At 43.3% G+C, this 25,168-nt stretch overlaps 2 protein-coding genes across 12 annotated transcripts in view; one reads left to right on the plus strand and one right to left on the minus strand.

Annotated features, from left to right (window-relative positions):
* Nucleotides 1-2,666, plus strand: part of Nfrkb (nuclear factor related to kappaB binding protein) — a 34,493-nt gene extending 31,827 nt beyond the window's left edge. For all 9 annotated transcript variants that reach the window (XM_052755812.1, XM_052755839.1, XM_052755830.1 and 6 more), the window contains 2 exons: nt 1,133-1,268; nt 1,382-2,666. In XM_052755812.1, coding sequence (XP_052611772.1) covers nt 1,133-1,268; nt 1,382-1,507 — 262 coding nt within the window. In that variant the 3' untranslated portion in view covers nt 1,508-2,666. The remainder of the gene's footprint in view (nt 1-1,132; nt 1,269-1,381) is intronic.
* A 115-nt stretch (nt 2,667-2,781) lies between these two features.
* Tmem45b (transmembrane protein 45B) overlaps nt 2,782-25,168 on the minus strand; it is a 55,262-nt gene continuing 32,875 nt past the window's right edge. Inside the window, exons 2-6 of one of the 3 annotated variants that reach the window (XM_052755894.1) lie at nt 17,859-18,058; nt 14,084-14,293; nt 13,470-13,654; nt 12,865-13,010; nt 2,782-11,894 (exon numbers count right to left, since the gene is read on the minus strand). In XM_052755894.1, the coding sequence (XP_052611854.1) occupies nt 11,783-11,894; nt 12,865-13,010; nt 13,470-13,654; nt 14,084-14,293; nt 17,859-18,042 (837 nt within the window). In that variant the 5' untranslated portion in view covers nt 18,043-18,058 and the 3' untranslated portion in view covers nt 2,782-11,782. Of the gene's footprint in view, nt 13,011-13,469; nt 13,655-14,083; nt 14,294-17,858; nt 18,808-25,168 lie in introns of those variants that run through there. The other 2 variants (XM_052755903.1, XM_052755912.1) reach the window with 2 other exon arrangements.

The raw sequence follows: 25,168 nt of genomic DNA on the forward strand, positions 1-25,168 counted from the left end.
TTCATCAGTAATACACATCGAATCCCCAGTACTATTTTTGAGTGCAACGATTAAGGCATAAAAGAGCCATTCTGTGCCCAGCTTATATTGTAGAGCAGGGAGAGGAATACAGCGGGAGTAATAAAACTGTAATATATTGAGTGGTAGGCAATGAGGAAGATGCAGAGTGTTGGGTGGGACGGCTGGAGGAAGTTGGAGGATCAAAGGATCCTCCTTTGATATTTGAGCCTGAGCTTAAGACAGCTTGGTGAATGCTGGTTTCTTCTGGCCCTGACGTAAACAGAGATAAAAGGCAGATGCAGTCATTCTGGCATTCTTAGTCATGATGAAGCTGTTCGGGGCTGTGGGGATGGCCTTTTTCTTTCCTAAGAGACAGAGTTTACTTGGCTGCTGAGGTGGGGGAGTCTGCTGGAGTCCAGCTCTGCCCTGCTCCCACCTATCGAAGGGTTCTTACGAGAGATGAATGAAGAAATATTAGGTAAACAGATAGAGAGAGATGGTAAGAAAGACAGACAGAGACACAGGATAGCTTCGGGAGGGCCCTGGGTCAATACCCAGTCACCCAGTCCTTTATTCAAAAGGGCTTTTTATAATATGACAAGGGGAGAGGCAAAAACCCCCACCTTTACAAGATCAAAGCACACCATACAGCCAAGTGTAGACCTTTCAAACACCTGGTAACCATGCCAATGGCCAAATCATTCCCTTACGCAGCCCTGCTGCGTAAAGCAAGCCCAGATTCTCTGACCCCGAGTGAGGTCTCGCTAGATGGCCTCTGTGAGCCTCTACACTGAGGCTGGCTCACACCTGTACTCTCTGTAGTGCTCTCAGTGCTGGTTCCCATGTGTCCAACTGAGAGAGTTTCTTGCCAGGGACATGCTTCCTGGCAGTGCCTGCCTTTTCCAGGGCAGAGTACAGAGTTTAGGCCATGTTGTCCACTACTCTGGAGGCTCCTGCCATGCAAAGTATAGAAGTTTAGAAGAAAGGTAGCCCTAGTATGAGATTCCATTTGAATCCAGAATGCTGAGGTTTTTGCTGGCATCAGGCCTCTTTATTGCCCTTCATTTAGTATGTGACTTCATTCTGAGCCAGAGTGATGTGGTCATGCCTTACTTCTGTTTCCCTTCCTCAGTCTCAGCGGGCTGGGTCGCAACATCATCCTCACAACCATGCCAGCAGGTACTAAGCTCATTGCTGGCAATAAGCCGGTGAGTTTCCTCACTGCCCAGCAGTTGCAGCAGCTTCAGCAACAAGGTCAGGCCACACAGGTAAGGTCTCATGCAGACTGTTGACCATCTCAGGCTTGTCTGTTTCCTTCGCTTTTCTTAATTGATGAGCCTTCTTGCAGTTCACTGATGAGACCTCCTCTCTTTGTAAGCAGGTGCGCATCCAGACTGTTCCTGCATCCCATCTCCAGCAGGGCACAGCTTCTGGCTCCTCCAAAGCAGTCTCCACTGTTGTTGTGACCACTGCTCCATCTCCTAAACAAGCGCCTGAACAACAGTGACCGAGAACAGAGGCAGCTTGAGGAGACCAGGCCTCGTGCATCTCAGCTGACAGAAAGGAGTAGAGAGGTTGCTTCATTCTTCTGAGCTCTCCTGCTTGAGGCAGGGTGGTGGAGGGTGATGGCAACTGTGGCCTAGATTCTGCAGCCACACTCCAGAATGAAGCCCTGACAAGGTTCCATTTTAGGGTTCCAGGGCTGCCCTGTCTAGTCCAGAAGGAGAGAATATCAGAGTCATGGGAGGTGACAGTCACACAGGCCGGAGTTACCTCCCGAGTGTTGGATGCCCAGGGAGCAGGCCTGCCAGTTGGTGAGCGGGCCAGCAGTGAATAAGCCTCATTCTGTGTGAGGATTTTACTTTTTAGTTTTTGATCCTCTTGGTGACTTGTCCAGATGTGAGTTTTGTGTCCAGAAAATTTTGTGTAACTTATTTTTTTAAAGAACTTACTGTGCATCTTTTATCAAATAGAAGCCTGGGCTTTAGTGCCCCTAAACTGATCCCTTACTCCTTTTGCCGGAATGAGAGCATAACAGGACTCTGACCAGGTTGGTGGCTTACTTGATAATGAGGAGTTACATAGTAGGGAAACGTAGGCCATGAGCTCAAGGGAGACTAGTTTGGCACCACTTACTACAGATGAGTGTCGGGATCTTGGGTGTCCCTGTATCTTCATTTGTGGGCATTGTCCTTGACAAGCCTGTTCACGTGGAAGTTCAGAGCTGTTGGACAAGGGAGTAGGGGATGCTGGCCGAAATGCTGCTCTCAGAGTGCACTTGCTTACAGCCAGAGATTGCACATTCTATCTGCTGTACAACAGCAGTTGCAAACCAGACCTTTGAAGCTGGTCGCTTGACTGGAAAACAGAAGAAATAGTGGAGGTGGGGACAGCGCTAGGCACTACCTGGCAGTGCCCGCTTCAGAAGAAGTCAGTCTGAGTTTGCCGTTTTTATTCCTGGCCATTTCACACTTCTCAGTCACCACCAGCCACAGACAGCTCAGTGGGATACTTTTTAAAGTCCTACGTACTTAGTGTACTGGTCACATCTTACATGTCCTGCTGTGGTGCAGGGGCAGGTGGGAAAGCCTTTCTGTAGGGACAGGGCTTCCCTGTCTCTTTGTGAAAGTATCCAAATTATTAAAAATGTATCTTTCATCTCTGCACCTTTAATTGTTTTCTTTTATGCGGAATTAGAGCTAGGGCCACAAAGACAAGAAATGGCCTGGTTTAAGTGGTAGTTAGGTTGGAACTGGGTTACTTAGCAAGCTGCTGAGAAACAGAAAAGGATTAGAGTGGTTGGGGCTGCAGAGTGGCTTTACAGGTGCCCTTGATTCTTACAGCAGTTTTGTCCATTAGAATTGTCAGCCCTCGTTAACAGTGAGAAGATACAAGTCTGAGAGAAAACGAAGAAGAGCACTTGGTCTTGGAATCCTGAGGCAGGTCCCAGTGCTGGAGCTGTAACTTAGTGGGGAGAGAGCACCAGCGAGCATACTAGAGGCCCAGGCTGGACCCCCAGCACTCCTGAGTGGGATGGTAGAGTCACATAAGCCTGTAACATAATCTCTTCTCTAGAGTAGAAGCTGGAGGATTAGAACTTCAGACTCATGCTTGGCTCACTTCAGCTGGCTAGAGGCCCACCTGGGTGCTACATTAGAAAAGTTAAGTCCTCCCTCGTCAGATCCCCTGTGTGCTGTACTCTTAAGGAAGACTCACTGGGATGTTTCCTGGTGAAACGTAAGAGTAATTAGAGTTTGGTGGGAAGCCTGTCTCTCAAACCACAGGAGACAGGATGAAATGAAATCACAGTCTCGGTAGGTGCCTGGAGGACTGGCATGGGAATTGACTGAAATGGTGACAAGTGAGAGGACTATAGGGAGGGGAATAAAAATTACCCGTGTGTTTTATATTTTTGGATATCATGTTTCAAACAGAAAATGATGTGATAGTTTCTGGACAACAAGAGATGGTAGGAGATACTGTCTCTCAGATATTTACTGTTGGCTAAAACCTCTTCTGATTTTATGTAGCAAAGTCCATAAAAGTAACTCTTGCATTTAGCGTCAGAGCTATTCCAAACTTTTATATACTGAAGTTACCTGATTGCCCATCTGATTAGTACATGCAGATATATTGGATATGTATATCCCAGAGAGCATAGATTTAAAATTCAGGCTTGCCGGGCGGTGGTGGCGCACGCCTTTAATCCCAGCACTCGGGAGGCAGAGCCAGGCGGATCTCTGTGAGTTCGAGGCCAGCCTGGGCTACCAAGTGAGTCCCAGGAAAGGCACAAAGCTGCACAGAGAAACCCTGTCTCGAAAAACCAAAAAAAAAAAAAATAAATAAATAAAAAATAAAATTCAGGCTTATTTCATGATGCCAGTTTATAGGGTTGACTCCCTAGAGAGTTTAGTTTCGGTACTTCCTAATGTGTTGTTAGAATAGTATAGATAAGAGACCTCCTACTGGAGTTGGCTACAGCAAGAGCGGTAATTAGAATTAGTGCCTGGCGGGGCAGTGGTGGCGCTCACCTTTAATTCCAGCACTCAGGAGGCAGAGCCAGGCGGATCTCTGTGATTTTGAGGCCAGACTGGGCTACAGAGCTAGATCCAGGACAGGCACCAAAACTATAGAGAAACCCTGTCTCAAACAAACAAAAACAACAACAACAACAACAACAACAAAAAAGAATTAGTGCCTAGTAGTATAATTGAGGAATTAGATCAGGAGAATAATGATACTATAATTAATAGCTCTCCAGTTAGGTTAATTGAGGGTGGTAAGGCTAGGTTTGCCAGACTAGCTAGGATTCATCAGATGGTTATTAGTGGGAATACTGTTTTTAAACTTAGGGTTGTGATTATAGTTCAACTGTGGATTTGTTTATAATTAGGGTCTAGGATTACAGAAATTCGTATTATACCATAGCCTCCTAGTTTTAGTAGAATAGCTACTAAAACTATTGATCCAGCAATTGGGGCCTCTACATGTGCTTTAGGAAGTCATAAGTGGACTCCCTATAGTGGTATTTTAATGAGAAATGCTATTATACTGGCAAGTCATAAAATATCAGATCGTGTCTGGCTGAGTGAGGTAAAGTTAAGGGGAGGAGAAGAGAGTTTAATGTTCCTGTTGAGTTTTGAATGAAGATAAGGGCAGTGAGGAATGGGCTGGGTCCAGCTAGTGTGTGAAATGAAGTCCAGCATTTCTTCATTCTGTTTGATTACCTCATTGGGTAAGTGTTGGGACTAAGGTAGCTTCAAATAAGATATATAATTAATTCGTTTGCAAGAGAATGTTATAATTAGTAAAATTTGTAGAGATACCAGTATGGAAATATAAGTTTCTTTATTTAGTTCTGTTTCCTTTTTGGTGTGGTTTTGGCTGGCCAGGAGTATTAGAGGTAGAAGCCATGTTTTGAGAATAACTAGCGGGGAAGACAGTGAATCAATGGGAAATAGTAATGAAAAATTTAGGTCATTTATATCGCTTCGTCATAGGAAGATTATAGAGAGTAAGCTGACTAGGAAGCTATGAGAGGTCACATTAATTCATACATTTTTATTGTTTGAGAGTCAAATGAGAGAAGTAATAGGGAAGGGAGAATACTTTTTAGCATTGTAATAGGTTGAGATTTTGTACATAGTCTGTGCTGTATGTATTTGATCCCTTGACTAATAGGGTTAGTCCTACAGCCGCTTCACATGCTGCAGAAACTAGAATAGTGATAGGAATTGAGTACATTATTATTGAGTGCGAGTTAAGGGGTGTAATTGTGGCTATAATGAATAGTGCAAGTATTTTGCCCTCTAGGCATAGGAGTGTAGATACTAGTTGGGATCAAAATATAACTGTCCCTTGGAGAGAGAAAATGAATGCCAGTGTAATATTAACAGCCACAGATGTCATCTTGGTAATTATGATAGATAACTATAATCTAATGAGTTAAAATCATTTAGTTAAACTAATTACCAATTATATTTAGTTCATTCTAGGCCTTTTTGTCATCATTCATAAGCGCCAGTATTTTAACGTGTGTGCTTTCTTCATACGTAGACCTCAAGGGGTTCCAGGTAGGCAGTAGGGCAGCTGTGGTGGATATTTTGCAGGGAATAGCTCTTACAATACAGTGGCATCATTGATCCTCAGCTTCTGGTGGACAGACTGGTAAAATTACTCAGACCATGTATCCAAGACAGGATTTAGTGAAAAGCATTCTGATTGACTTGTACTTTAAGATACCTGTGTGTATCTGTATTTTTGTGAGTATGTGTCATGTATGTGCAGGGGCTGGTGGAAGTCAGAAGTCATTCAGATGTGGGAGCTGGGAACTGAGCTCTGGTCATCTGGAAGAACAGGAGGTGCTCTCCAGCCCCATGGCTTGTACTTTAACACTGTTTAAGAATGTTTTGCCAGGGCTGATCTTTCAATAAAGGTACCCCAAACCACTGGTTAGAGATACTGAGGGAGACCAGCTCCCTCTTTTTTCCCCCAGGGTACTCTTGAGGAGGGAGAAGTGAGAAGTCTGTAGATAGAAATATAGAGAAGAGAGACAGTTAGAAACATATCTGCCTTAAGTCACCCCCTTCAGCCAGACAACCCTTACCTGTCTTGAAGATACACTTTATATCAAGTGCCCTCTGGCTTAGGTTGGGAAGCTGGAAAGAAGAATGTTGCTCATCCCTGACTCTCAGCCTCTGGTAGGAGGGGGTACTGAGCTTAACTTAGCTCTGGCCCAAGTTCCTATTGAGCTTACAACCTCATCTCCATAGCTGCCACACCTCCTAGTACAGGAGTAGAAGATGATAAAGATGGCATTTCTTTTTTGAATGGGTCTTGAGATGGCTATAACAGTGCCAGGCCCTTTTTAAATCAATAAACTCTTGTTGCAAACCACATCATATAAATTACATCAAATTTAAATGTTCCTTTAGCTTTTAACAAACTGGTTCATTAGCATCAACAATTCTAGTATAAACATTACATATTTACAACTAGCATGACTATTTACTATATGTATTTACACTTCTTACAAACTTACATCACTATACATATTTACAACTCTTTTGTTTGTTTGTTTGTTTGTATTTGGGGGGGTGGGGTGGTTTTCGAGACAGGGTTTTTCTGTGTAGTTTTGGTGCCTGTCCTGGATCTTGCTCTGTAGACCAGTCTGGCCTCGAACTCACAGAGATCCGCCTGGCTCTGCCTCCTGAGTGCTGGAATTAAATGCATGCACCACCACCGCCTGGCATATTTACAACTCTTTACAAGCATACTTATTTATACTTATTACAAACATATTCAAGAGCAAACAATATATAGTTGTACTACGTTTCCCAGACTGCCTTTTGAACTACATTTCCCAGGTTGCCTTTCAGGTATGCCACACTTCTCATTTCTGTTTACACAGTCTGTGTGGTTTATGTTCATACTGAAATCAAGATTCTGCTTTTTTTTTTTTTTTTTTTAATCAAGGGAGGTTTTTGTTTTCCCTAAGCTTACATTAGGACAGGTGTACTTTCCTAAACGTACCTTTCACCTGACCCTGTCCCCAAGCAGATTGCTCTGTCTGCCTGCACACACTCAGACAGCACTTATTGCCAGAGGCAAAAACCCTTCAGGTCTTCACTCCCTCTCCTCACCAGGTCAGTGAGGGAAAACAAAAACACTTGAAACTAAGCTTTTTCAGAGAAGTCTTCCCTGCTAGAAAAGAGAGCTTTTCTCCCAGATAGTTCTTGGTTTTGTCATAGCTTATCTCCTTCCCCAGCTACAAAGCCCCTGATGCCACCACTGCAACTCGGCTTTATTGATTAAAGCCCCTGATGCCACCACTGCAGCTCGGCTTTACTGATTAAAGCCCCTGATGCCACCACTGCAGCTTGGCTTTACTGATTAAAGCCCCTGATGCCACCACTGCAGCTCGGCTTTACTGATTAAAGCCCCTGATGCCACCACGGCAGCTCGGCTTTACTGATTCCTCCGCCTGCACTTTCCTGAGCGTCTATGGCTAGGTTCTAGCTGCAGGGGGATTTCTGGCTAGGGTCTGAAGTATCTGCTGTTTTTCTAATATTAGCTTGAAAGAGACAGTGCTAACAGAGAATTTTCCATGTTAGAGCAATCCACAGGTGATTTTTCCATAGATGTCATTAACGGGTGAATCTAATTTTGTCTTTACAGAAAGAGAAAATCTGAGAAGCAAAGACCTGAAAGGCTTTTTAGTTTTTTTAAAGAGAGATTAAGTATTTCCCAAGAAAGCTTTGAGTTTTTGAGAGAGAAAGACTACCAAGTTTTCTCAAGACTTCTCTTCTCTAAACTTTTGACTTCATGGTCAAGAGGAAACTAATTCTGATGGTACGGTGTTTCTATACCATGGCAGTGTCAGCAGAGTGAAAATTTTATTTCATCTACATTCACCTCAGGGAAAATTTCTTTCCTCTGCTGTTTGGGACTTAAACTGTCCACAGGCCAAAAGCTTCCATAGGAATCTTTTTTTCTGTCCATTTTTTCTCCTCTTCAATAGATTTTTCTGATGCTCCCCAGGATTTTGCGTTCATAGCTCCATAGTTGGAAAATCAAGGACATAGTTCTTCCATCTTGTTGCTTATCTTATTTTCTTACCCAGTATTCTTAATCTACCTTTCTCTAAATTTTTTCTTTTACACTATATTCTTAAATTCTACCTTACTTTTTTTCCTTAATTTTTATAGATAGAATTTTAAGAGAGAGAGAAAAAAAAGAAAAACCTTGATAGAGAGAAATATACGCTGCAGCCTCACTTGGGCATCTTTCAGCCCCTTTCACTCTCGAAAATAGATTACCCCTGCTTTAATTTCCATAACCGGACATGTCCTAACTTCCCACGGGGCCCTCTAACCCTCCTTTCACCAAGTCCCTGGTCCCTGTTCAGGCACCATTTGAGTGAAACCAGCTCCCTCTTTTTCCTGCAGGGTACTCTTGAGGAGGGAGAAGTGAGAAGTCTGTAGATAGAAATTTAGAGAGAGACAGTTAGAAACATAGGATAGCTTCAGGAGGGCCTGGGTCAAAACCCACCAGCCCCTTCTGTCTCTTCTAAAGGGCTTTTAAAGGAATGCCAAGTGGTGGAGCAAAAGACCTCCCCTCAGCACAGCCAAGAGCAAACCATCCCAGCCACCTGGTGACCGTGCACGTGGTCAAGCCATTCCCTAATGCAGCCCTGCTGTGTCAAGCAAGTGCAGATCTCACCAGGAAGCTTTTGTGGGCTACCACAAGATACAAAAATAATTTTTTAAAATTTTTTATTTAAAAATTTTTTTCTTTTACATACCAACCCCTGTTCCCTCTCCTTCCTCTTCTGCTACCCCACACCTACCCTCAGCCCACCCCCATTCCCTCCTCAGAGAGGGTAAGGCCTCCCTTAGTAGTCAACATAGGCTGGCATACCAAGTTAGGGCCAGACCTAGCCCCTCTCACCTGCATCAAGGCTGAGTAAGGCATCGCACCATAGGGAATGGGCTCTAAGAAGCCAGTTCGTGTACCCAGGACAAATCTTGGTTCCATTGCCAGGGGACCCACAAACACATCAAGCCATGCAACTTTCACCCACATTCAGAGGGCCTAGTTTGGTCCCATGCAGGTTCCCCAGCTGTCAGTTCAGAGTCCATGAGCTCCCACTAGCTTGGGTCAGCTATTCCTGTGGTTTTTCCCATCATGATTCTGAACCCCCTTGCTCTTATAATCCCTCCTCCCTCTTCTGCTGAACTCCAGGATTTTGGCTGAGTGCTTGGCTGGAGTTGTTCTAATTACAAAAATAAATTTTAATATTTTATATTTAATTGTATGACAGTCCCTCAAGAATACTGTTTCTTTGTTCTGCCAATATAAAAAGTCTCAAGTACATCTTTTTCTATGAAAATAAAACAGGAAATAAGTTCCTTTTCCAACCTGGACCTGAGGAAAGAACCAATTTTGTATTGTTACTGGTGAATGGGTCTTTAAATATCTGATGAATGAGTTGGGTTCTTGCTCAGCTGTCAAACCAAGAGGACCCTTGAAAAGGGAGCCCAAGAGTTCTCTCATACTTAATGTTTTCAAGTTATTCTTGATCCTACATGAGACTTTCTGCAGCCCAGCTAGCTAACCTGAAGAACTTTCTGTAAAGTACCTCTGTTGGTTGTTTATGAGGGGACGGGGTATGGAATGTGAGAAAGACAACAGACTTTCAAGTCATAGTGTTGATGGGTTTTGCCAGTTTGTAGCTATTTGTCCTTATGCTGACCAACCTCAGGAGGACATCGCATGCTTAAATTACAGAGGGTTGTGAGGCTCTGCTGAGATGGAGTGCATCCCAGCATCACAGGATGCTGCACAGTGAAGGCTGTTACTTGCTCTTGAAGACCCTTCAACTTCAGTCAGCACAGAAGCCCCTTTTGACACAGGAACTAATGTGTATGTTTAGTCCCCCATGTTGTGTTGTGGCTCTGTATATACTATTTTCTAGGCCTGGTGGACCTTTTCTAAAGGTCCAACTCGCCATTTCTCCTCCGCTCCTTCCTCTGTGGTTTGTGTGTAGTCCTTTTTTTTTTTAAGGTTAATTTATTTGAATTTTATGTGTGTGGGTGTTTTGCCTGCATGTATGTATGTGCCCCACATGTGTGTCTGATGCCCCTGGAGGTCAGAAGAGAATAACAGATCCCCTGGAACTGGAGTTCTAGATGGTGGTGAGCTGCCATGTGGGTGCTTAAAACCAATCCTGGGTCCTCTGGAAAAGCAGTAAGTGCTCTTAAATGCTGAGCCATCTCTCCAGCCCCTGTACTTTTGTTTGTTTGTTTGCTGTTCTGTTTGTTTATTTATTTATTTATTTATTTATTTATTGAGACAGGGTTTCTCTGTGTAGCTCCTGGTTGTCCTGGTACTCAATTTGTAGACCAGGCTGGCCTTGACCAGCTGTCTCTGCCTCCCAAGTGTTGAGGTTAAAGGCATGTGATGCCACAACCACCACCCAGCCTGCCCCTGAACTTTTATTTTGTGTGTGTGTGATTTATTCATTATGCATACAGAGTTCTGCCTGCATATATCCCTGCAGGCCGGAAGAGGGCACCAGATTTCATTACAGATGGTTGAGAGCCACCATGTGGTTGCTGGGAATTGAACTCAGGTCCTCTGGAAGAACAGCCAGTGCTCTTAACCTCTGAGCCATTTCTCAGCCCCAGCCCCTGCACTTCTTAAGAGTGCCCATCACACTGCCTAACAATAGCCTCAGGAGTTCTCTCTTACATTATACTGTCAGTTCCTTGATGGACATCTCATTAATCCTTGCAAACATTTCAGTGCTAGGATGTTTAATAAATACTTGTTGAGGAAAGTTATAAAAAATAAACCACACAAAACAAAACCTCCAGAATCAATAGCACAACATCAAGTCTATATTAAGAATTCAAAATCCTTACCTTTTGGTTTTAGCTGTTTTAAAATTGAAGGCCTTCGATAAACTGATTTCCCCCCTCTATCTAGGGGGTACAGACTTGCTATATAATGTCCCTCAATGGCATAATGTTGAGGAATCAGATGGAGTTTCAGCTCTCAGCTGAGCTATGAACTATGAACTAGCTACTTAATATAAGAAAATTCTCTTTCACCTAATTTTATCTCTAATCAAAGCCAAAATGCAGTACTCTGGTATGACTTACTAGAAAATATTTTAAATGTTAACACTTCAAATACCAAAGCTTGCAGCTGAAGTTATCGTGGAGTTGCCTTAATAATTTCACCAATAAAAGCTCGTGAGTTTCTTTATTATTTAAAAACATGTTAGAATTTGACTCTGAATTGAAGGCACTGTCTGTCATTCCCTACGTCCTGACACATTTCTGAGAAGAAAGGACCTGTGTGATTGAGAGAAGAGGGGCAAATTATCCGAAGCAGCATGTAATGTCCTGTCAGAGTCACAGTTCACTTCATCCACACAGTCACGTCCTTCCTGTTGGAGGTGTTCAGAGTCTTACAGCAATTCCTCTACAAGAACAGGCTTGCTACTGAAAGGTGTTCATTTTTCTGTATGAATGGTATTACTCTAATACAGACTTTGTAAGTTCAATTATACTTAAATATCCAAATAGCATAGTACATAAAAAACACCTGAGGTCTATTTTCCTGTATCGGAGCCTCTAGCTTTGTATTAGATGAAGGATGCAAATAGGGAGCGCTAAGAGCACGCTAAACCAAGCCTGAAAGCAGAGGGGACATGCTGCATTCACTCTAGCTATTCACAAAGGATGTGAGGTCTCCACTTCCCCAAGGCCTGATGTCACTCCTCATCCGAGCCACTCAAAAGGGCTGACTGGTAAGTGTGGTCAGACTTGAGCTTCTGAATCCCAATGATTTCTCCTTCTGCGTGTCTCTTCACCCGACTCAGAAAGCTGTGGTAGACATAAGAACCATTAAATCAGCCATTAAAGTCCTCTGTTCACTAACTCCATGATGTAAGAGAACAGCAGAGCCTATTTCCAGGTGTCTGTTAAACATGGTGATAGCACATCTACACATGTGCCTTCTCAGGATTCTATTCACAGTAGAGAAAAAGACTCAATGGTAACCAAAATATTCTTGAGACTAGATTTAGTGGATTTAGTCCTCTTACCATCTAGCTATTTTACTGACCAGAAAATAGAGCTGGAAGAAACTTTTTTTTTTTATCTCTGGGGTTCTTCTGGGTGAAGTCTATCTCCTTTGAGTCTAGGGAAATAAAACCTGGGGGGAAAAGTCAGGGGCAGCTTCCACAGTAACAGGTCTCCATAATAACATGCCAAATTTCAGTTTTGTTTCCATTTAGTAGTTGGTCAAATTACTCAGCCTTTTGGAGCCTTGTTTCCCCATTTGTTAAAAATGGAACAATAAATGGTAAAGTGAGGAGGGTTAAAGGGGTCAGCACGTGGTGCCTGGGACAGTAAGTGCAAGGAGTCAATAGTTCTATATTAGATTAAAAGGGAATTAGAAAGCACTTTCTGCTCTCGGACATATTTTGATGTCTGTGTATTTAGGAAGTAAGCAAAACGAGTCTGGAAGTACGTGATGGGTCCACCAAACCAGTGACAGCAGGGACTTCAACCCAGGCCGATTGCTGGCTTGAGGATTGCCCTATTATACACCAGCTTAAAATCCGAACTGTACTTGAAACCTAGGTTTAGCATGACCAGTCAGGCAGTTTTATGTAGCGGAGCCTCCTTACACTCACTGGCAAGTAAGAGTTGTGGTAACGGCCCTACAATGAAGAGTGCTTTGTGCAGAGCTTAGCATGCAATTGGCAGTCACTAAGCAGTAGAAGTTAACCACCAACACTTTGAGTCTAGTTAGGGAGAAAAAACGTGACAAAATTTGTTTCAAACATACCAGTAAACAAGAGAGTAGTTGATAGCTGTGATGCAAAGGGCAACCAAATAGTGCCAGCAGAAGCACATGGTAATAAACATGACATTGTCCATGTCTTTCTGGTCCCATTCTGGTGTTCCAAATGGGGGGAACAGGACAAATCCAATCTGTAGGAGTAGAGGAGAGAGTTTCTGGTTGGTTGTCTGGGAAGCAATACGATCGTCCCCATGGCCCACAGAGTGGCTCTGTATGTTCTACACTATCTCAATTCCTGCATGAGTCATACCACAAGCCCTATTCACACAGGAAAGTTAAGTTTGGTTGTTGTATAGGATGATTTAAAAATAACTAAACTTTAGGGCTTGCATTTTATATATGTACTTTAGTAAATACAGAGTACCCATCAGTGTACCAGCAAGCTATTAGTGGAGAAAAATTACATAGGTCAAGGGGTGGTGTGGGGATAAAAAGGTCACCTGGACCAGACACCACACCCTCACCTCCTACCCCCACTTTATCTACTGTATTTTCAGGCAACAAGTCACTTGGGCATTTTTCTTGGGCATTTCCGAGGGGGCTTCTCAACCCAGACCATATGAAGAGCTTGAATGTGGATGGATGATCACCTGCCAGAACCAGGTTCCCTCAAGAATAAGGAGACTGGTTCGGAAAAGCTCCAGCACAATATTATCCCGTAAGATCACCTCCAGTAAGATACTGATACTTGCTCCAAACAAAGCAAACAGCAGGAGTGAGTGAATGTGCTGGTCCAGTGGAGGTCGGTTGTGAACGTGGTAATAGAAGAGAAAACCTGTGCAAACCAATGATAGCCGTCAGAAACTTGCTTGTTTCTACTTAAGATTCACTCTGGCTTTTCCTGATTATTGGAATTTTTTCCCCTATACTTAAATCAACATTCTTTAGCATTTCAGGAAGCCAGTTTACATGACATTAACCAGCAGCAAACACATGCAGACTGTTCACTTTGTGGGTCTGTTGAGACTATAAAAGAATGTATCTGCAGATCCCATGACAAGCAATACAGAGTAGGTGTAATAGGTCAGCTATGGTGCTGGTTTGTAAGAAGTTGAATGAATGAGTGAACACCCACATGCACGTACAATATGTCTTGAGAATTGATTTTCTGAGAAAGTCATTATACATTAATATTTCTTTTAAATTTTGATCTCTGGTAAATTCAACTTATCCATTTTTCTTTCCCTTTCTCCGTCCAATTTACCTTCATTGAATACTGCCATAGCTAAAACCACTCTGTCTACCCCCAGGGGCACAATGTTGAAGTAAAGGTAGGTGAGCATGTCGATGAGTCCTGAGATACCAAAGAACAGGTACATGGTGCTGTGCTGCCAATTCATTAGCTTTGTCCATTGATTCTCATGGTAGAGGTGGAGGTGAGGCCCATCAGGAACAAACTGCTCTGCCAGGATCCCTGCCAGGAGGTAAGAGCAAAAACGGAAATGGGGAAGGTTTCAACAAGACAAATAAGAGATAGCAAAACTTGCCTGAAGATGTGAGCCAGGTTCAGATATGGGTGACAGTGGCCAACAGGTCAGCGGACTGACTGCGGAACTACTGCCATACAAAATGTTTCTGAGAAGCCTGTGCAAACACCTGTCCCTGGATGTTCCTTCGGGGTTTGAGGATAGGGCAGAAGCCACGATAGAAATAGAACATACTGGTCACCAGGGAATCTGCTCCCCAGCAGAGACAGAATAGAGCCTTTCCCCTTAGATGATAGTGTGACTGAGACACTGATCTTTTGCTGTGGAATATTACTTTAACTAGGCAAAGATGGGTTAGATTTGTTTAACTGCGAAGATGTGTTGCTGTTTCACCTTGCCTGCCTAAGGTACCTGACTGGTCTAATGAAAAGCTGAATAGCCAATAGCTAGGCAGTAGAGGGATAGCTGGGGCTGTCGGGCAGAGAGAATAAGTAGGAGGAGAAATCTAGAGTTAAGAAGGGAGAAGAGAATGAGGGAGAGAAGGAGACACCAGGGGCCAGCCAGGCAGCTACCAGCCAGCAGACACAGAGTAGGACATACAGAATGAAAGAAAGGTAAAAAGCCCTGAGACAAAACATAGAAGAAGAGAAACAGGTTAAAATAAGTTATAAGACTTGTGAACAAGCATAAGATAAGGCTGAGCATTCATAACTAATAATAAGTCTCTGCACCGTGATTTGGGAGCTGGTTGGTGGCCCAAAAGAAAGCATGCTGTGCTCTTTGGATTATGTATCGGTGAGCAATGCAGAAATCCAAGAGAGAATGAGGCTGAAAGGACACTGACTAGAAGCCACAATGATGACCAATGTTCAGGCCTGAGAGAGGGAAGCTGCTCCTGGGTATGTGTTGGGGCTGTCACAGAGTGGGTAACCTTCCTTGGGCCTTTGTTTGCAACACTGGTGAGCAGTGTGAGGCCTCACAGTTGCCAGCCGTGGGCCCTAGAGAGACAAAAGTGAGGTAGCTCATGGTTCTTGTCACTCTCTCTTTTTGCTTTGTTTAGTTTTGGCTTTTTGAGACAATCTCACTGTTAAGCCCAGGCTAGCCCCAAATTTGCCATCTTGTTGCCTGTCAAGTGCAGGGATTACAGCCTGTACCACTCATGGCTTTTGTCCCTTCCACTTTCTATCACGTTTAAAAGGCAGATTGGCCTTTATGCTCGGTATCTAAAATATTTTGAGGGACGCCTGGAAGTCATTCAAATTTGCACTCACCTATAAGGGATCGGGAAGTCTGTGAAATGATCCAGGAAAAGTGCCCCTGATAATAGAATGGATGCCCTGTGAAGTGGGGACTATGTGTGCTTCCCACTGTTTCCCAGTACTCAGAACACCGAGGTGCTGGCATCTGGCAGGAGCATTAGAGGTACTGAACAGATGTCACTTTCACCCAGCCAGGATGGCAAATGCAATTTAGCGGTTTTTCTTTTTTTTTTTAAAAAAAAAGTCAGTGTTGACGCTTTCCTTACCATCAAGACATATGTGTGGTCTTCTTACTCGTGAGCTTCACAAAGAGCTGTGGGTGCCTGCAGGAAGTCTTGGCTATATCTGGCAGGTGTTTAAGTTCTGCTTGCAGGAGGGCCTTCCTGTCACTGCTTCATGCCCAGACAATGGTAGGCGGAGGCCAAGTGGCAGAGGCCACCTGAGAATAAGCTCCCTCAGGGCCCTCAGCAGGCGTGGTTCCAGGAGGAGCGCTTGCTACTGTTGTCACTGACAGTCCCCTGAAGAGCTGCTGCAGAACAGCAGTGGGGGATTTGGGGAGAAAGAGGCAGGGTTCAAATCCCTCACAGCCCTCTGAGGACTTTTTCATCCTTTCTGTTGCCTGCCTTGTTGGCCTCCCTGTGGATTACCCCTCCTGGCAGATGCTTGCTGCTTGTGGGTGGAAGATGTGCCAGTGAGGTGGTTGTTAACTCTGAGATCTAAAAAAGGACTATTTTTTTTTTAATTTTAAACTAAATCCTATTTAGTGCTTTTCATTGCTTTAAAAAATTACCCCAAAACTCAAGTCCAAGTGGATCAAGGACCTCAACATAAATCCAGTTACACTAAACTTAATAGAAAAGAAAGTAGGAAGTACTCTTGAACGCATTGGAACCGGAGACCATTTCCGAAATATAACACCAACAGCACAGACCCTGAGCACAACAATTAATAAATGGGGCCTCTAGAAATTGAGAAGCTTTTGCAGGGCGAAAGACATGGTCAATAAGACAAAAAGACAGCCAACAGAATGGGAAAAGATCTTCACCAACCCCACATCTGACAGAGGATTGATCTCCACAGTATATAAAGAACTCAAGAAACTAGACATCAAAATACTAAACAATCCAATTTAAAAATGGGCTAAAGAGCTAAACAGAGAATTCACAAAACAAGAATCACAAATGGCTGAAAGACATTTAAAGAAATGCTCAACATCCTTAATCATCAGAGAAATGCAAATCAAAATGACTCTGAGATACCACCTTACACCTGTCAGAATGGCTACAATCAAAAACACCAATGACAGTCAATGTTGGAGAAGATGTGGAGCAAAGGGAACACTCCTTCACTGTTAGTGGAAATGCAAGCTTGTACAACCACTGTGGAAATCAGTATTGCGGTTTCTCAGAAAATTAGGAATCGAACTACCTCAAGACCCAGCCATACCACTCTTGGGCATATACCCAAGGAATGCTGATTCATACCATAAAGATACATGCTCAACTATGTTCATAGCAGCACTATTTGTAAGAGCCAGAACCTGGAAACAACCTAGATGCCCGTCAACTGAAGAATGGATGAAGAAAATGTGGTACATATATACAATGGAGTACTACTCAGCAGAGAAAAACAATGAAAGCATGAAATTTGCAGGCAAATGGATGGAACTAGAAAAAATCATCCTGAGTGAGGTAACCCAAACCCAGAAAGACAAACATGGTATGTACTCACTCATAAGTGGATTCTAGATATAAAATAAAGATCAATCAGACTACAACCCACAGAACCATGGAGGCTATATATATAGCATGGAGGTCCCTAGGACGACTGTGACTTATAATAAATTCCGGTTTTACTCAATTACTGAGCAAGCCTCAATGAAACATCTCACTATTAAGATAAGAATACATACTGTATCAAGCTGATAATAGAAAAATAAATAAATAAATTAATTTTAAACAATAAAAAAATTACCCACCCCCCAATTCCCCCCCCCCCAATTTTTATTTGTATTTTCTGTTTTCCACATAGTATTTCTTCTGTTCCTGCAACTTCTGTAGGGCAAAAACTGTGGTTTACTTGTTAGTTTTCCATAGTGTATATAATATAAGGGCCCATTAGCTATGGTGCAAAGCTTTGTACACATTGGGTAGCAAAATAAAACAGACTTGTAGTCACCTAAGATCTTGTCCTGTTATCCCTGCTAGGAAGACATCTATTTCACAGGATCCAGGAAATGGGTTGAAGGTGCTGGGTGTGAGAGGAGATACCGCAGACAAAATTCTGTCCTTACCAATGACTGCGAACAAAGTCTTGACTGCACCTTCAATGATCTCAATACGCTGTTGCTGCTGGCTCAGTCTGTTCTTCTTCAGGCCCCTTTGATGAAAGTACTTCAGTGGGTACTTCACTGACCACCATAGTCCAAACAGCAGAAAGAAACTCCCTGGGAGAGCGTGGCCCTTAAAGTTTGCCATCAGTGTTTTAGGACACCTAAAAGATGGGGACAACTGTCAGGTAACTGAATGAGGAAGACATATAAATACATATAGACACATAGAGCCCCATGTATGTATGTATGTGTATGTATATGTGTGTGTGTGTGTGTGTGTGTGTGTGTGTGTGTGTGTGTGTGGCATCCATGTGGGTATGTGTGTAGAGGCCAGAGGGCAGCCCCAGGTATTGCTTCTCAGGAGTACCATCCACCTCGCTCTAAGACAAGGCCTCTCATTGGCTTGGAGCCCACCATGGTAGGCTGGCTGGCTAGTGAGCTCTACAGATCTGCCTATCTTCCTAGCACTGTAATCACAAGGATACACCAACATGCCCGGCTGTTTTGCATGAATGAAAAGTCTTTCCATTCTATGTAGTTTGAGCCCATCATGGTGGTGGTACATTGCATGCCTACAATCCTAGCACTTGGGAGGTGGAAAGCAGAGAATCTAGTGGTCCAGGTCATCCTCACCAACCTAGGGAATGAAAGGCCAGCTTAGGCTACATGAGATCCTGCCTCAAAAAAACCATCCCCTCCAGAAGCAAAATTGATTGCAAGTTATGAGCCGCACCAACAAGGATCAACTCTTTTTATGTGAAAAGCTTTTACATCACTGTAGTATTATTGTATGTCAGGTAATTTAGGGATGCAGAGAAGACGGCTGGCCCTGAGGCTGCGTTAAAAAGAAATGGTGTGGGAGAAGTGGAGGACAGGGAAATATTGAGTTCAGTGTAAAAGCCTTTAGAGGCATAGATGCAAAGGAGACAATTAGAGAGAAGAAAGTTTATAACATAATCATTTTTTATGTCACAAAGATGAAAAGGGGGCAGGTGAATGGCCCAGTGAGTAAGGGTACTTGCCGCTGAGCTGGATGACCCAAGTCTAATGTTGGTGGAAGAAGACCCACTCCCACAAGCTGCCCTCTCACCTCTACATGCACACCATGGCACACACACCCATGTGCAAACACACAAGTGTATTGAATTTAAAAGCTGGAAAGGTAACAAATCAGGAAACTGTGGTAGCTGTACAATGAATGTCAATTACATTATAAAGCCCTTACACATTTTTTTTTACTTATTTTTTCAAATTTAATGCAATTTATTTTGTGTGTATGGGTGTTTTGCCTGCGTGCATGTCTAAGAGAAAGTCTGATTCTCTGGAACTGGAGTTACAGACAGTTGTGAGCTGCCATGTGGGGTGCTGGAAATCAAACCCAGATCCTCTGGAAGAGCAAGCGGTACTCTTAACTGCTGAGCCATTTCTCCAGGCCCAACTTTTACAAATTAGTACGGAAAAACCATAGACAATGGACAAAAGATACTTTACAATGTATACAAGCTGGTGGTGCGTCTAGAGATGTGCCAGTGCAAGCACAATGCCATGCCCGGCAAACTGGGAAGATACGTTACTAAAACTCAGACATGACGTGCTTTTATTCCGTTTATCAAAGTTATGAGTGTTAACTAAGATTTGTTCTGAAGAAAGTGTTATTTTTCCTTGGGAACTTGGTGGTGACTGAAAGAACACAGGATGGGAGAAAGATTCTTGACACAAGCGTGGAGACTCACTTTTCATGGTCATGATACATAATGAACAAGCAATTCTCAACTGCTTAAACTTCAGAACCAGGAGTAAAGCTCAACATGGTAGTGAATCCTGTTCTAACTTTTTCTTTCTACATTACCATGTCTCTGTGACTGTCAGAGTGCTGACAGGGATATGCCTCTCCCTGGTCTTTTAACCAGGACAAAGGAAATTTCTCCGTGTCTCATGCAGACCCTTCTCGAATTTTTTTTATTTCCTCACTTTTAGTGAAGCAGATGGTTTAACCGTGGCTATTGCTCTCATTTTGTTCCTAAGATTAGAGCTGCCAGGTGGTGGCAGCTCACCCTTTATTCCCAGCACTTGAGAGGCAGAGGAAGGCAGATCTCTGAGTTTGAGAGTGAGTCTGGTCTAGAGAGTGAGTTCCAAGACAGCCAGGACTACATAGTGAAACCCTGTCTCAGGGAAAAAAAAAAAAAAAAAAAGATTGGAGCTATGACACACGCCTGACCCATGCCATGGACTTCACTGCCAGGGGCACGGGGGCTGATGACTCAGGCATGGGGCCTCTTCCCATTGGGTTTCTTATTGCTGGACTTCCTGGTTTGTTCTTAAATTGATTATCTGATTTCTTCATCAGTCTATGAAGCTTACTGTGCTTCCTTAAAGCAGTTATTTGGAATTGTGTTCTGGTAATTGATAACTCTCCATTTCTTTGGAATGGCTTTTGTGTGAATGTTATTCTATTCTTTGGGGCTGTCATGTTTCTTTGTCATGTTAAGTTTTCTAGTCACCCATTCTAGGCTTCATTGACTGTCTTTGGGAAATGAATGTTTTCACCAAGCAATCTAGCTTCCTCATATTTATTCATTCATTAACAGTCTCTCTCTCTCTCATCTCTCCCTCTCCACTCCCCTCCCCCTCCCTTTCTGTGCATAATGCATTTACATGGGTGAACAATGGCCAGAGGTCAATGTTGGTTCCCTCCTGCTCTCTCTCTCTCTCTCTGTCTCTCTCTCTCTCTGTCCCCCTCTCTCTCTCTCTCTCTCTCTCTCTCTCTCTCTCTCTCTCTATATATATATATATATATATATATATATATATATATATATATATATCCTTCCCTCCTTTCTCTCCCCCTCTCTTTTTTTCTCTCTCTTTCCTCTCCTCTCTCTCTCTCAATAGGGCTGGGGCATCTTGCAAAATAGGCAGATCACCTTTGGGGCAAAGCTGTGGGCCACAAGTATATGAAATAGAGATTCAGCTATATCTGATAAAGCTATACCTAGAACGGTCAAGGAATTATTCTAGAGGAAAGTCAAATATCAGGGAAGATTGGTGTTTAATACATCAGCTGTTTCCTACTATCAATTTCTTGGGTGCCCATAATTCCTAGGCCATAATGGCAAACAGTATAAGCTTCTCAGACCTACTGCTGATCTGAACTAGGTAACACCCCTACAGAGACAATGCCTGCCTCTAAGACTAGGAGACATGTGGGTATGTAGATACATAGCTTTGTTCCTTGTGCAAATGAAGCTCAAACCATCCCTTCCCTTCAGGTCTAGTGGCATTCCAGAGCTATTGACTCAGGACTAAAGGACTTTTTGCATAACCAGGTGAAAGGAAAGCTGGGACAGAATTCCTGGGCTGGAGAAGGGAGAACAGGGCAGAGTTTTTGGATGAGTAGGGATTGGGTCAGATCAGAAGAGGAAGGAAAGATGGAGGACAGAGGAATGGAGGATGAAGATGAGGTTGAGAACATAAGAACTTAGTTATGACTAGGGCTATGAGAGGACAGAAAAGGAAGGGACAGAGAGGAACTGAGTGTCAGGATAAAACTGAAGCTGTATAGATAGAATTTTATCTTAGAGAAATAAAGTAAACAGACAAAAGAGCATGGTGTACATAGATTCTTTCCCCTCAGAATACTCCATGATGGCCATAGCATCTTCCCCAGGACCCTGAGAGAAATCTTTTCAGGGCAGGTCCCTGAGAAAATTCAGATACGGCAACCTTTACCAGATCAAAAATTCATCTCACATGAGCAGTGAAGACTCAGACTCAGGCATCACCCCACACTGTTACTTTCCGTACTCATAAGTTTAAGGTATCCTTTTCTGGTTTTTGGAGATAGGGTCTGCCTTTGAACCTGGAATTCACAATTTTGGCTAGGCTGTCTGGCCAGCAAGTGCCCAAGATCCACGTTTCACTCTCCAGTCCTAGGGTTACAGACACATGCGCTATGACTGGCTTTTACATGGCTGCTGAGGCTCAAACTCAGGAGCTCATGCCTGCATGGCCAGTACCTTACCAACTGAGCCACATCCCTAGCTCTCATATGGCTTCTTTCTACCCTGCCAAGTCAGGCAAGGTACTAGGAGCTTCCTGTTTGTTTTCTTTAGTTCCCTGATGTGCTAACATTTTTATACCTTCATCTAATCTTGCAGAGTAGAGTGATTCCAAGCCTATGCTGACAGAAAAGAGCAGGCCTCCCAAGGACATCAACCAAACTCGGCACGGGATACCATAAAACCAGGCACAAACCTTCACATCAAGGCTGGGCAAGGGAACCCAGTAGGAGGAAAGGGGTCCTAAGAGTAGGCAAAAGAGTCAGAGACACTCCCCACTCCCACTGTTGGGAGTACCACAAAAATACCAAGTCAACAACCATAACATATATGCAGAGGACCTAGCATAAATCCATGCAGGCTCCAAGATTGCCGCTTCAGTCTCAGTGAGCCCCATGAGCCCTGCTTAGTTGATTCCACAGGCCATGCTCTCCCAGTATCCCTGACCCCTCTGGCTCCCACAATTCCTCCTCTGCTTTTCCAAGTGCTCTACCACTGAACCAAATCTCCAACACCCTCCCCCTTAAAAAAATATTATTCCATTGTCTTTTGTGTGGGAAGTAGAGGAAGCCCTGAGTGAATGTGTAAGAGCAGACGCAGTCCTGAATGAATGTGTGTTGTTTATATACGCAAGGCCATGTCAAGGACCCAGTCTCCAGTGCCTTGGATGCATGGGAATGGCCTTCCCCTGGTGTGTGTGTGTGTGTGTGTGTGTGTGTGTGTGTGTGTGTGTGTGCTGACTGTGTAGAAAATGAGGTTGGCAACTTCCTCCTCCCAGATGTTTACAGCCTTAGATTGCTCCCCTACAGAGATCTAGCTAAACCCACATCCTTGCTTAGCTGTGTGCAATACCCCCGACTCCTCCTGGATGCAGATGTATAAGGTTAATGAGCTGAGTCTTCGAGCTCCTCTCGGTACAACTCCATCAGAGTACATTGCTCATGAGATGCAAACTTTTCTGTATGTGTGTCATTTTTTCATTTCCCATCACCCCAGCTAGATCAGTCTCTAAGGCTGTGTAAGGTCATGGCACTCTTGGTGTTACTGAGGTACTTTCTGATAAAAAAAAAAAAAAAAATCATCAATCCTATTATAATTCCTCTAAATGGAATGAGTCCTTTCCTGCTGCTTTTCAAAATTTTCCTTGCTGACAGTAGACTTCAGCCATGTCACTGACTATGATGCATGTGTGTGAGAGGTTCTCTGTATGTTTTGTTTTTGTTTTGAAATGGTGTCTTGTGTAGGACAAGCTGGCCTTGAACTTAACATCTCTGCCTGCCAGGGTCACAAATGCTCACCACTATGCCTGGTTCTTTGGTGTTCTCTCTTTAAAAGTTGATGTTGGTTGAGCTTCTTGGGTCTATAGTGTAAAGTTCTTCATCAAATTTGGAAGATATTTCAGTTAGTATGTCTTCATTCCCTCCTCCTCCTCCTCCTCCTCCTTCTTTTTTTTTTTTTCTTTTTGGTTTTTCGAGACAGGGTTTTTCTGTGTAGTTTTGGTGCCTGTCCTGGAACTCACTCTGTAGCCCAGGTCGGCCTCGAACTCACAGAGATCCACCTGCCTCTGCCTTCCAAGTGCTGGGATTAAAGGCGTGTGCCACCACCGCCCGCCCGGCTCCCTTCTTCTTCTTTTGGAGCTCATGTTACATGTATGTGGGGAAATTTCGTTTTTTCTCCTGAGTTGCTGGCTCTGTTATTTATCTCCATTCTTTCTTACTCCACCTTCAAACTAGATTGTTTTTATTTATTTTTTCAAGTTATTTGATTCTTTGCTCCCTTCCTTCCCTCCCACCCCATCTCCCCCACCTTCTCCCTCCTCCATCTCCTTTACCATTTCCCCCCACCTTTGAGACAGGTCGCATTTTATAGCCCAGGCTGGTTTTGAACTTACAATCCTCCTGCCTCAGCTTACCAAATTCTAGGATCACAGTTGTGCGTTACCATAACGCCCTGCTCTCATGGGTTCTTCCCTTTGGTCACTGTACTTTTCAGTGGCAGAATTTCCACTCTTTTTGGAGTTTGCATTTCTCCAGGCATCCTATTTGTTCAGTAGTTTTCTTTTAATCCCTCAAACAGTTTCAATTCTCTGAACATATTAAAAGTAATTGCATTCAAGTCTTTGTCTATTAAATATAGCCCTTTAGAATTTGTTCCAATTTCCTTCATCTTTGATCTTTGGAGTAGTTCATAATTTACTGTTTCTATGTCTTGTCCATTTTAATTGTAGCAACTCTAGACAGTGACTTGCCTGGATTATGGATTCTGTTTCCTGCATGAGGTACAGATTCTGTCTTCATTTAGCTATAATTCTTCTCCTTTATTAGCTTGATTTCATAAAGGTTATACCTTATTTTCCTTTTTAAAAAAAAGATTTATTTATTCATGTATTTTATATATATGAGTGTTTGCATGTATGCCTGCATGACAGAAGAGGGCATCAGATCCCATTACAGATGGTTGTGAGCTACCATGTGGTTGCTGGGAATTGAATTTAGGACCTCTGGGAGAGCAGCCAGTGCTCTTAACCACTGAGCCATCTCTCCAGCTCCATAATGAGGATTCATGAATCTTCTTTTGTTTGTTTTTTGAGACAGGGGTTCTCTGTGTAGCCCTGGCCATCCTGGAACTCTCTCTATAAACCAGGCTGGCCTCCAACTCAGAGATTAGGCCGCCTCTGCCTCCCACGTGCTGGGATTAAAGGCATGTGCTGCCACCACCACCCAGCTCATCTCTATTTTCATAACAAATTATTTAGAGTAGTCAAGCAATTATTTGGGTAGAGATTTGCTTCAGTACTTTAGTTCTGCATGGCATCCAGACTATGTCAACCCATCTGTATATGGGTTGGCAATGGCCAGCTTTCCTGTTTTTCTAGACCTTCACCTGTTTCTGGAACTTCTCAGGTCTCTTCAACATGTTCATGGGGGATATGTGGAGAGATTTTCTCAGTCCTTCTATATAACTTTATTGCAAAGCTCTCCTTGCTAAATTCCTCATTAGTCTGGTGCTCACCGTGAGTGGGACTGCAATGAGGGGCTAGCAAAGCTGGTTGTTTTTCCCCCCTCATTCCTGAGTATTCATTACATGTTCATTTCTTGTGCTCAATAAAGCCAAGAGTTTTTCAGCCCCTCAGCCATCCCTTGGAATTCAGTCTTTGTGTACCAGCATTTTCATAGTCAACTGATCTTACTTAAAAGGTATCGACTGAGCAAG

Source organism: Peromyscus californicus, unplaced genomic scaffold (assembly GCF_007827085.1).
Source record: "Peromyscus californicus insignis strain IS unplaced genomic scaffold, ASM782708v3 Scaffold_11__1_contigs__length_118956290, whole genome shotgun sequence".
NCBI lineage: Eukaryota > Metazoa > Chordata > Mammalia > Rodentia > Cricetidae > Peromyscus > Peromyscus californicus.